Here is a 12,664-nt window from a genome sequence, read left to right as displayed (position 1 = left end):
ACTGCTGCAGTTCTTTCCCATACCAGAAAAGTAACAGACAAGCACCAAGGGATGCATGATTAAGCCCCTTCTCATGCCAATTTCTAGGAGAAGTAAGACTGGCATGAGGAGGAGCTGCAGCATGGGCTCCTCCCGAGCCACCCGGGACTTCTGATCCTACCTTTGCAGTGGGCTCCAGAGGTCCTTGTGCAACATATGTACACAAGAGCGAAGGCCACAATTACACCTAGTGTGAAATGAGCGTTGTTTAAGTGCAGCTATAACATGCAGCACCAGCCAGTGTGCTTACATTTTTACCTTATCAAACTTTGTTCTATCTGCCACATCGAGGTCAGATGCAGACATGTTCCCCATATCCAGCAAAGAGGAGGACTGAGACCTGCGATTTCCTGAACTCTGAACTGAGAGTTTGTTTAGGCTAGAAGTGGAACCTGTCAGCTTCCCGGAACTTCCATGAAGACCTAAGGCGATAATGAAAGCCATGTGAGGAACTGTCCTATATGGAATAATGCGTCACAATACAAATAAGCATTGTCTATTCAAGATTAGCATTCTCCCGTCCATCTAGAAACTGCCAGTACTTCCCCTACATGACAAGCAGACTGTTGTGCTCACGTGTTTCTTCACCTAGAGGTGAAACCACATGGTTCAGGAACAGACATGTAGTGACAGACATTTGGGCTCAGCAAATACAAGGACTACTGTAGTGCTAATAGCATTCCAGAAAAGAGCACAGATAAGGGTGGATAGACAGAACCAGGTGCGATTCATAAGGGGCGTCTTCTAGAAGCAAAGCAGAACAAAGGCAAGAAATTACTATTTTCTTAACAAGAAAATAGTAGCAAACACCTGCTTGAAAGATAAGAAAACCCTTTATCCTCTTGAGGCCTCTTTCAGTAAAATTATTTCAACTGCAGGCTGCCCTTACAGATAAACTCTGCCAATGAATATGACATTTCGTTCAAGAAGTGTTGTGACTTTTTATCTTTGACTGTGCACAAATATTCTGTGGTTTTCCACTTCAGTTGAAAACTGAAAAGCAGTTGTGGTTTATGCAACTGTACTACTTTCAATGTGGAAAGAAGCCACCATTGTGCTTTTTTTTTTTTTTTTGTGAGAAAATGTAACAGCAAAAGATTCTGGCTTGAATTGTTTGTAAATTTTTTTTTCTACCTTGCTCTCTCCTGCTTCACTCTATCATTGGCCTATCTGGCTACAATGCAAAACCATAATTTTGTGACAGAAGATTGAACTTAGGTGAGCCTCAGCCTTGAACTATTTTCCTGCTCTTCTGTGTTAGATTAACTACACATTAAAATGCAGTTAATCTTGGTTAGTTAAAACAAGAAACCTTCATAAATTCGGTTTTGAGCTTGGTTTGTTTAATGTTCACTATGGTACGTGGAAACAAACTGAGTTCAAACCCTAGTCAAGTTCAAACCATACTGGCTTGCTTTCACTAACCATAGTTAAGATTAATTAAACTTAAGTTTCGGGCTGGGCAAGGTGCAGTTTCTCTAAAATGGAGGTGAAAGTTTCAAAACTCTTACTGCTGCAGCAGACAAGAGGGAGAATACACAAATCTAAGGCTCATCTTGATTCATTATCGTACCCAGTATTCAAAGTAATGCAAGAGGCTAAGATCACCCTCTGAATGAGGAGAAATGTCTTCCATTTGTGTAAAGGCACTGTTGGATCCAACCCAAGTCTAAACACATGGCTGCATCCAAGAAACTACCTGCTGCATGATGGCACCTTAAATATTCATCCTGCAGAACCTCAAGCATCATGAAGAGCTGGTCATTGTAGCCTCCAGCTGTGTGTTGCAATGACTGTTGCCACAAGCCTGCAACCCGTCATGTGTATGGTGATTCCCTCTGCATGAGCACTGCATGGTGGAGGTTACACATGACGGCACCCATGGGTAACCACCACGCTATAAAGTTTAGGACTAGAGAATTTGATCACCCCTGCTCTAAGCATTTGAAACAGATGTTAAGTGGATATAAGGGGAGAGTCAGATCACTGAAGGCTGGGGGCATCTATTTTTTAAAAAAACACCAGATACAAAAGGCTATGCAAGTTCACGCAGCCACAGTTTGAATTGTAGCATAGACAAGCTCTTAGTGGAAACATGATGAGACACTCATGACTGCCATTTGCACAAAAATGAAAGAGAATGTGCTTCCCACATGGCAAGCATTATGTGGTGCAGAAAAATCTCATGGCAATATTATTCCTCTGGTAGCACTGTCTGTAATCCCAAATAGGCCTGTAATCGTCAGGGCAGATGAGCAGGAACTCCCCATAGACTAAATCAGAGCTCCATTGTGAAATTTTCATGGGGGTGTTTATCTTGCCTCAAAACAGCATCCTGCGCAGACATGGCCCGAGTTTAAAAACAAATTGCAAAATACGTTTCTATTGTATTTTGCCTATAAATGAGTATCACACTGCAGATCTCTTATAGCGGGGGGCAAGGAAGAGAGACCTTCAACCCATGGGTTTAACTAGGCCCAATATGGGACCCTATGTGGCCTCCAAGACTGGTTCTCCAAAATCATCTGCCCCAAACCTGATGTCATATATGACATCAGGTGAGGGGCAAGTAGAAATACAACAGGAAGCTTACAGGGCAGTCCCTATTCTGCATTGGCAAGGGAGGCTTCCTGGCACTGCCAATCAGCTGATGGCTGGCGAGAGCAAGCCAGTTGGGATTGGCTAAAAATGAGAGCTCTCCCAGAGCTGAGCAGGTACCATTCACCCTGCCATATTTGTCCAGCGAGGGATAAGTGAGAAAAGGATCTGTCTCCACCCCGTCTTACAGGGGTCCATTGTCAGGTTTTGCTCCTTTTTATGATTTTTGTAGCACTCACAAATTTGTGCAAAAACGTTGCATCTAACAGAATTCTGGTATTAATAGGTTTTTGCCATGACAATTACGTTTTACACAGACATGAATGCACTGGCAATAACCATTTAAAGCGCTCATCATACTCACTCTCTGTCTCCTGTTTGACAGCACTTTCTTTTCGAGGCAGTGTAGCTGGGATGGATTAGGTTGCAAGCATCAAAGACAAAGACAAGTTAAAAATGCATTTTGCACAAACCATGCACGAGATGCAAGTTAAGCACTAGCTGGAAAGAAACATGCAGATAACTATGAGAAGCAAGTAACTACAAGTTGCAAACAAACATAGCTGGGGAGGTACCCATCTGGAATTTTTAACTATGCGGGAAAATGTAGATTATGTTTCGGTAGCACACTGAAGATTTTCCAGTTTGTGTGTGTGTATGTGTGTGGAAACTCGACTGTGCAGGGGGTCTCCATTTTGCCATGCTATGGCAGATGGAACGCTAGGCATTCATAAGATATGACACAAATGAGAGGGCAGATGCTGAAGACATTTGGGTGGTCCAGAGAGGCTGTAGTATGTGAATTAGAGACACATGTCCCAGGATCCCTTAGGGACATCACAGGGGATTCTGCCATCGTTTTGTTAGCAGCGGCTGCCCACGATCCAGTAGTTCTGCCCCAGCATCCTCTGAAACATGGCAAGGGATGTGAGGGCAGCTCTTAATGATGCATTATTTCCTCTTGGTCACCTTCTAAGGAAGGCCAAGCGTCACTTCAAGCCACTGCTTTAATGCTTGCATGGTCTTGACAATGGGAGACCTCAACTTCTATGTACAGAGCTGCACTGCTGCACATGCACAGAAAAGCCTAAACTAACACTCACTGTCCATAGATAAGCAATCCTCCATTGTAGAAAAAGCAACTTCTACAATCTGATGACGGCTGGGGCATAGAAGTTGCATTGTACAAAGTCAGACCATTGGTCCTTCTAGCTCAGTATTGTCTATGCTGAAAGGCAGAAGATCTCCAGATGTCTCCTACAGCCCTGTCTTCCCCAGCCCTACCTAGAGATGTTCTGGACTCAATCTGCAACCATTTGCACACAAAGCTATGGCGCTTCCCCAAGACTATGTGACACTATCTAAATTTCAGTCTCCTGTACATCTGGTAAGCCTGGAGTATTGTCTCATTACTGGCAACTTAAGATGCTTTTTAATGCCATAACCATCGTTTCCATGTGGCGTATTGAGTACACTAAATGCCTTCCATGCTTTAAGTGCAATTCACAATGAAAGAGTTTAGTGTTACACTTCAAACATACATTACATCACACACTGCAGAGGATTTTTTTCTCCTCCTTCCTACCATGCTACCTTGAGGGCTGAGGAGGTGGAGGGACTGAGGCAGGGCAATATTTCTGCAGGCAAACTATGTTTCCTATGGGTTCACAACAGCTATTATTAACATTTCCATCCTGATTTTACAGTAACAACATACACCTGTCCACATAGAAACCTGGTAGGATTTATGTACTTTTGGAGAGGACAAAACTGTCAGGCCGCAAACACAAAACCACAGGACACAAGGTTACTTATTACTGAATGAGACTTGGAGGTTGAATTCCAATCTAGTAGCAACAATTGGAGAGACAGGTTGCATACACAGAAGATTTGATGTGCAATGTTCACAGTAAATACAACACTACATGTAAAATAATGGCTTGCTAAGAGCCATGAGATCTGGGCTGCAGCAGTCAGCTCAATATCTCTTCACACAATGAGCCTCTATGGTAGACTGAGGAACAGCAATAGGCTTGATTACCTTCCTCACAAGGTGAAAGGCTGTAACCTAGCTAAACCTGGCAGGGCAGCTTCCTCTATGACATTAACCCCTTCATGCATTAATTAGACTTAATCATGTTGGTTATGAGGCTGGTTATCCCACACAAAGTGCCTAAAATTTCCCAAACCCTGTACATATATTAACAAATAAGATATTTTGTGAGCCTATGGGCATGGACTAATGCAAAAAAGAATGGAGAAGAAAGAGGAAAGCATGTGAACATGACTTGCAGCTGCTAGGTCACTGTCACAGGGGCTTTGCATATGTATGTGTGGAAATAATATCTATTTATTGTGGTCCTCCCTCCTCCCTCAGTGTTTTCAAATTTACACGTTCACCAAGAACATTTGGGGGTGGGGTGGGGTAGATAAATAAAGAATAAACAAAATGAGAAGAGGCACAAAAAATAGAAGGCTCACTCCCAAACACCAGAAATTATTCCTGTCTACTCTCTGGCATTTGGATATTTCACCAAACACTCTTCATATATGTCTGTGCTTGAGCTCAACTTAGCAGCCTTAAGGGCTAGCAGTGTGCCTTAAAAAAAGAAAAGAGAGGACAAGCTGAAATTCCCAGGATGCTAAATTCTGCACCCGATATTAATTGGGGCAGTATGATTGCATATTTACAGAGTACACAGAGGCCTGGCTATCAGAGACACCGCACTGTGGGACAGGGCGGCCTACATTATTGAAAATGCAGGGGGTCACTGTATGGAAGGAGAGATTTAAAAACAGTCAATCTGGGAAAGTGCAACACCCCATACATTGAAGATAATGGCTTATCATGGGCCCTTATCTAAAAAGGGGTCCCTTTAGGCAACACATAATATTCCACCGCATTATAGCGTGCAGAATCATGCCCTGCATTTCTGATATTCAGACTGCAAGTGCCGTTTCTTATGTAGCCAAAATGGAACCTTCCATCCCAAGGGGGGGGGGGGGGAGAGAGAGAGATCAGTAGGCTTGGGGAAACACTGAGGTTTGTGAAAGTACAAACTATCTTTTAGGGGCTGGGGAACACCCCCAAACAACCCAGTGAGTACTAAGTGTACTAAATAGCCATGGAATGCTGCCTAACTGTTGGAGGAGAAAGACTGAAAACTGGAATAGAGGGAATGGATGAGGATGGAGTGTTTGGAATCCTGAACAGGATTTTGCTGTAAGCTCCACTTGGCTCCATGAAAATCCTTACAGGGTTTACTATCAATTGCTTGCAGTTTTCTTTGGATTTAAATCATATTCTATTCCAAAGGGTACAAGTTACGTTACACAATTTATTTCCAGTTCTGTCTTTTAAAAGAAAAGGATGCAGAGTTTCCTTTGGCAAGATACATTCAAGTTAACATCACTTAAAGGTAAAGGTACCCCTGACCATTAGGTCCAGTTGCGGACGACTTGGGGGTTGCGATGCTCATCTTGCTCTATAGGCCAAGGGAGTTGGCGTTTGTCCGCAGACAGCTTCCGGGTCATGTGGCCAGCATGACTAAGCTGCTTCTGGCGAACCAGAGCAGCGCACAGAAACGCCGTTTACCTTCCGGCTGGAGAGGTACCTATTTATCTACTTGCACTTTGATGCGCTTTCGAACTGCTAAGTGGGCAGGAGCAGGGACCAAGCAATGGGAGCTCACCCCGTCGTGGGGATTCAAACCACGACCTTCTGATCGGCAAGCCCTGGGCTCTGTGGTTTAGACCACAGCACCACCCACATCCCTTAACATCACTTAGGGAAGACTATAACCAAAGAAATGTCTTAGATTCCACTATAAGCCTTTACGTACCATGTTCTCCTCAGGACAGAAATTCCAACATCTCGAACTCCCTACTGCCATAAGTGAAACTTAGAAAAGCCCTCATGATCCATTCCAAATATTTATACTCATGAATATTTACTATTAACTAAGACCTCTGAACATAACCCCAGCACCATCAATATAAGCCTTCATACAGAAGACTCACTGGATCACATCTTCAGAAATATCAAACAGCACTAAGCAGAGCTAAAAGGACTTGCTGCTGGTCCCCTTGCCACTTGTCAGGCAGAACACCACTAGAATTTTAGTCTCCACAATTTGCACATCAAATTTAAATGGCGACACCTGCACCTCTTACTCAAAACTTCTTAAAACACTTTTGCAGTCGCTGCTAAAATATCTGCTGTCAGTTGCAAAAGTAGAAACCTCCTTCGGCTCATTCTGACACAAAACTGAAAAAAAGGGAGCACCTGTTATATACTTACCAAACTTCTTCCCTTCCTTCGTTGCCCCTGTCATTTTAATCTTGGCAACTTCAAAGAAATCCTTTATTTCCCTGTCATACAACCGTGATAAGTAGTCCATATAGTTCTTAAAGAAAAATGAGCACACATTAATTGTTTAGTGGCTTCTCGGGAGAGAAATATATGGCAGATCACTTCAAAAGACGTAAATTTGGAATGCACAACATGTGTCGGGTGTGATGGCATGCGCGATGCGTGCCAGGCTCCCTCAGTCTTGGAGGCAACCTGGCACCTCTGTGAGGGATTTACACTCCTGGATACCACACATGTAAGTGAAATTGTGTGTACTGGGAACACCATCTGAAACATCTCTAAACCCCAATTCGACCTCTGGAAACTCTTGAAAAAAGCTTTTGAAAACGAAAAACACATACCAGACTCCCTCCAAACCTCCTTTCTCAAGTTCCATCTCTCCACAGACCATAAAAGGCTGATGCAAAGGCTCATGGGATTGCACCTGCAAAAGCTCCTGGGATTCCGAGCTGCTTTTTTGTGCCATTTTTGCCCTTTCCATGCCATTTCTGGGTTTGAACTGAATTCTTTATTTATTTTGCGGCGCTGCGCATGCACGCGGTTGCAAACGAGTGGGGAGTTGCCTGGATATGCAAGTTATCTCTACAGATGAAGAAACTGAAAATGCAACTCTGAGCACCAGAGGAAGCCGGCAGCATAAGGCAAACTGTGTTGCAATTTTATCTTGAGACTCATAATCTCAATAAATCAAAAGGAATAAACTTAGACTGAAGAGGGCACAGTAGTGGTGGAAAGGAGATTTCCTATTGTTCAAGAGCTAATAGTCCCTAGACTGCTGCATCGTCATTTCACACTGTAAACTAATTTAGCAGAAGAAAAGACTGTTTGATTACATCCCATACTATATTTCACTTTGAGCCACTCACCGTTGTTAGCCCTTCATATTTTCCATAATCTGTGTTCTTTAACCACTCCATAAGTTTGGCATAGCGCAACAAGTCTCTGTGAAAGGGATGATGGTTCGGTAGGGTCAACTCAATGGAGTGCTGAGCAAGAGTGGAACTTTGGTCATGGCCCTTGGCAGAGGAAAGCAACAGAAGAAAGTTGTATGAACATGACAGTAGAATCGCAAACCTGGACACCCCGGGAATTTGCCAGTTTGTCAGATAAAAGATCTGCCTTGCCATTTAGCAGGTATGGTTTTGCAGCTGTTCTGTGTTCCTTTCAGTACTTTGAAAGAAAGAAAACAGACATAAAAAAACCCCACAAAATATTCAAACAACAAAATAAATGCTGAGCTACAGATTATGTGTTAGAAATCACAACGCATTCTTATCGGGACTTGCATTTTCTGTTTGAAATTTCAATATTGCTCTCATTAACTTGGTAGCGACAGCTAAGATATTGTCCCACCAGATTCCAAAATCATTTATATAGCGTGAAAAAAAGCCCAATTTGTTAGATTTAGGTTGAATTTCTTCAATATTATTTTACACAGTAAAACAATATAAATTTAATGGTATGCTTTAAAAATGCAACTCCGGACAAGATGTTAAATACAAAAGTGCGAGTTAATAGACATCGTTCACAGACATGTAAGCCATTCTGTCACCTATTCATTCATCATCACTCCATAATAAGCCCAAAATAGAGGAAGTATCTCATTTCCCTGTTAGACACAATTTAACAAAGCTTATCAAAGCTGGTTTCACTCCCTTTTGAGTTATATTATGTTAACAAAATGCTAAATACGATCAGCCCCAACATTCACATGTAGACTTCACAGGTACCAGGAAAGCCAGGTATCCTATATACTAATTGCAAACTCATTCTCTTAATGTGGATCCTTACGTATGCCAGATGGCATTATCCACGCACAAGAGGGGGATATCAGCAGGCGTGGGGGAACCCCAAGGTTCCAGAAGTACTCAAATCTTTGGAAAAAATCCTGCCAGAGGCAGGGGGTGGGGGATGGGAAGAGACCCAAAACAGCTCAAAGAAGACTGACCATGGTCAGTGGGCATGGAATGCTGAGTGACTGCAGGGGTTGGGAGGGTGGTTAGGGGACAGAAAGCCTTGGGGAAGAGGGAAGAGTGTGGCATATCCTTAATAAGGCATGGCTGGCTGGCAATTCTAAGCAGGACCACTCCAAACTGCAATATTTTGCTGCAGGTTCTGCTTGTTCTCTACTGAGGACAATAATGTGATATTCAAGAATGACTTCACTATAATTTAATTTCTAGTAATGAACTGTGATCGTCATATGAAGAGTGGTATAAAAATTTAATAAATAACAAAGTAAATAAAACCAGCAGTTTCCATTTGCCTTCCCTGCTACCACCCACCCACCTGTGCAAATCACGTTGACACAGCTCTAAACCAATCTATGTTGATTCAACATCTTTGTGCCTAAGTTGTGCATCTTTTACAAAGCGCATTTTACAATATGTAGGAAGCTTTGGTGTCGAGGTAATCCTCAGAAGGACTTGTTTCCTCAAGTCACAGAAGCCATATTTTCTATTTTGCAGAGGCAACACTGCAGGACATACATTAGGCTTAGCAAGCTTTTTAAAAGACGACTCAGTAAAATTAAAACAGGTTGATTCAAACTCTCTGTACTCACAGGAACTGAAAGATAGTAGGACCTGTTAATGAGACCCTTCTCCAGCTCTATAAACTATGTGGAGATAAAATGCAGGGATGTAAACACTGTATTGAATAGAGATGCCCACACAACCCATTCCTAACATTAAGCTGTGCATGTGACAACTTAAAAGCTTCAGAAACAAAGGTGGTACAGAAGTTAGACCAAATATTAATTTGTAAGTGCCATACAAAGAAAATATATAAACTTCTCAATCTGGATAAATGTTTGGTCTCTTAACAGTGACCAATTCCCCTGGGAAGCTTAGCTCACAAGGAAGGCACTGTATTCCTCCCACAATAGGCAGAAATCAAAAATATATTGGCTCTAAAACATGCTCCATTTTTGCATATTGTAACTAAAATCCAAAAACAGGCCTATCCCGGCCTCCACTCATTATTTTGTAAAGCCATCTAATCTTCTGGCCATCTCCATCTCCTAGCAGTGAAGACATGGAAAAGCAATGCTCATATCCTATTTCTTGCACTGCAGAGAACCAGGTAGCATGAGTTCACCAGAATATTTGTGCACTGGAGCCGTAGTACTGAGATGCCAGTGTTTAGTTAATTTTTCACATAAATGGTATACATACCCTCCAACAATTCTCCAATGAAAATAGGGACATCCTATTCCATCATCATCATCTTACTATCTATACCCCGCCCATCTAACTAGGTTGCCCCAGCCACTCTGGACGGCTTGCAACATATATAAAAACATACTAAAACATTAAACATTTAAAAAACTTCCCTACGCAGAGCTGCCTTAGATGGCTCGGAGGTTGGATAACTCCATACCCTCCAACAGTTCTCCAATGAAAATAGGGACATCCTAAGGAAAAGCGGGACATTCTGGGAACAAATCAGAAACCAGGATGGCTTCTGTAAATCCGGGGTTGTCCCCTGGAAAATAAGAGACACTTTGAGGGTCTGGGATATAGCCAATGGCTGGCTCATTTCACTAAATTTTCTTTGCCACTGATCATTAAGGGAGCAAAGTGATGCAAAGCAGTCAGACAGCTTAAGGGAAGTCTTCAGTGAAATGTAGAATTTACTGAAGTCTCTGAAAACTGAATCGAGCATTCATCTTCAAAAAATTTACAGTTTGGAAAAGAGTCAAGGTACCTGCTGAACAAATACGTTGTTGAGATGGCTGGCCAGTCTCCGCGCAAACTGCTCTCGCAAATCGCTAAAGCGCTGCTGCTGCTGCTTCACAGCGTGGAGCATCTCATGCCCTATAATCAGAAGAGGCAACCAAAACAAAATACTGCTTCAGTAAGGGAAGTTTCAGAAAGGAGAAAAGGACTGGGGAAAACCAGAAGACTTCAGCTGCAGAAAAACAAAGGTAAGAGGGGTGGGGTGTGGGGTCCTTAATTAGAAAAACACTTACCTGGCTGAAGAGTTACACTCATACACTGTAAGAGTGCATCTGCCGCATTAGTGCAGGCCTCAATGCCCCGGGAAGATGAGAGGTCTCCTTCATGGAGGGCTTTGATGTGACCTTTTGCCAAATCCATGTGGTTCTGCAAGAACAAACGTTTACACTGGGGGGGCAAGCACGAAACTTTAAAGCCTTATTTATCTTTCACAGGCTACAGAAAGGAGCTCAGATTACAGTGGTACCTTGGGTTAAGTACTTAATTCGTTCCGGAGGTCCGTTCTTAACCTGAAACAGTTCTTAACCTGAAACACCACTTTAGCTAATGGGGCCTCCTGCTGCTGCCGCACCGCCGGAACACAATTTCTGTTCTCATCCTAAAGCAAAGTTCTTAACCCGAGGTACTATTTCTGGGTTAGCGGAGTCTGTAACCTGAAGCGTATGTGTCAGAGCTGCCTCTAGGTCCCAGCTCACAGAGGACCAACGCCAGACTGTCGTTATGTACAAAAGTCTTTATTGAGGTTTAGTTTCCATTTCAAAGCCGCAGCGCGCAGCTCTACGTCTTAAAGCCTAGACCGGCGAAGTACCGTCTGAGTCTCCTCCCCTATGACACCAGTTTAAGATCCTAGCCCGGCTCCACCTTTTACGCTGCTCTCTCCTCCTCTGGGTCCTCCTGCCCGCTGGGGCATTGCCCTTTCTGGACTCTTCCGACGCTGAGTCGCTTAGCTCCTCCCCCTCCCTCCGGCGGGCTTTAGGACCCGGTTCCCAATCCTCATTCTCTGCTGTCCCGCGCTCCTGTACATTTGAACTTGCCTCTCGCGCCAACCCAGTGACCTTCCTCCTGACCGTTACACTACTTCTGTCACTGCTTCCCTCTCCTTCCGGGATACTGGCCGGATCTGACCTCCCCTCCGTTGTCTGACTCTCCGATGGAGGTGTGGTCAGCCCTGCCTTATCTTCTCTCCCTGGTGGGGAATGCACTGGCCCTGATCCTTGGGACTCTTCCCCCCCACTCTGCTCTGGTGGGGAAGCTGGTCCTGATTTCCAACTACTGCTCTGGGAGTCCCTGCTGCCCCCTTGCTCCTGGGACGTTCCCCTTGGGAACCCCCTACCCCTGGCCACTGGCGCCCCCTTCTGTGAATCTTCCGATTCACTGGAGAGGCTCATGGAATCCCTCAGTCCACTGTCCTCTTCTCCTACGCTCCCCTCGGATTCTTCCCCTTCGCTCTCCATCTCCTCTCTTCCCTGTGCCTCTGCTTCTGAACCCCTGACAGTATGTAACCCGAGGTACCATTGTACTATTTTGCATATTCCAAACAAGCACCACTAACCTAATTTCCACCAGCCATAATAACCTTGGGCATGGATGTGCATGTTAGCATTTTTATCAATTCCCATAGCTGCCGCTAACTGAGCTCCCCATACAGATCGCTAAGTTGACTTAAGCACACAAACACATCGGAACCAAAAGTAAACTGCACCGAGACAGAAAGCCCATTTCGCCTGGTGAAGTGCCCGCCGCAGGCAGCACTGTGTTTGCCTTAGCATGACTTGAGAAGCAGGCCTATGGGGAGCTGCCATTGAAGTACAGCTATGGATTCGATTCAGTACACTGGTCATGATCTCTAAAACTCAACGGCTTGAGACCAGGTTACCAACAGGGCGATCTTATCCCACATGCATTTTAAGATCTT

At 43.8% G+C, this 12,664-nt stretch overlaps 1 protein-coding gene across 6 annotated transcripts in view; it reads right to left on the bottom strand.

Moving 5' to 3' along the window:
• The window catches only part of EXOC1 (exocyst complex component 1), a 35,514-nt gene that overhangs the window by 6,548 nt on the left and 16,302 nt on the right, over positions 1 to 12,664 (bottom strand). For 2 of the 6 annotated variants that reach the window (XM_079990003.1, XM_079990004.1), the window contains 7 exons: positions 10,983 to 11,115; positions 10,718 to 10,827; positions 9,573 to 9,626; positions 7,876 to 8,025; positions 6,938 to 7,043; positions 3,002 to 3,046; positions 298 to 461 (listed from right to left, as the gene is read on the bottom strand). In XM_079990003.1, coding sequence (XP_079846129.1) covers positions 298 to 461; positions 3,002 to 3,046; positions 6,938 to 7,043; positions 7,876 to 8,025; positions 9,573 to 9,626; positions 10,718 to 10,827; positions 10,983 to 11,115 — 762 coding nt within the window. The remainder of the gene's footprint in view (positions 1 to 297; positions 462 to 3,001; positions 3,047 to 6,937; positions 7,044 to 7,875; positions 8,026 to 9,572; positions 9,627 to 10,717; positions 10,828 to 10,982; positions 11,116 to 12,664) is intronic. The other 4 variants (XM_079990006.1, XM_079990007.1, XM_079990005.1 and 1 more) reach the window with 3 other exon arrangements.

The sequence above is a fragment of the Podarcis cretensis genome, assembly GCF_951804945.1.
Source record: "Podarcis cretensis genome assembly, chromosome: 9".
Classification (NCBI taxonomy): domain Eukaryota; kingdom Metazoa; phylum Chordata; class Lepidosauria; order Squamata; family Lacertidae; genus Podarcis; species Podarcis cretensis.
The sequence above is the reverse complement of the archived record's forward strand: the minus strand, read 5'-3'. Positions and strand labels throughout refer to the sequence as shown.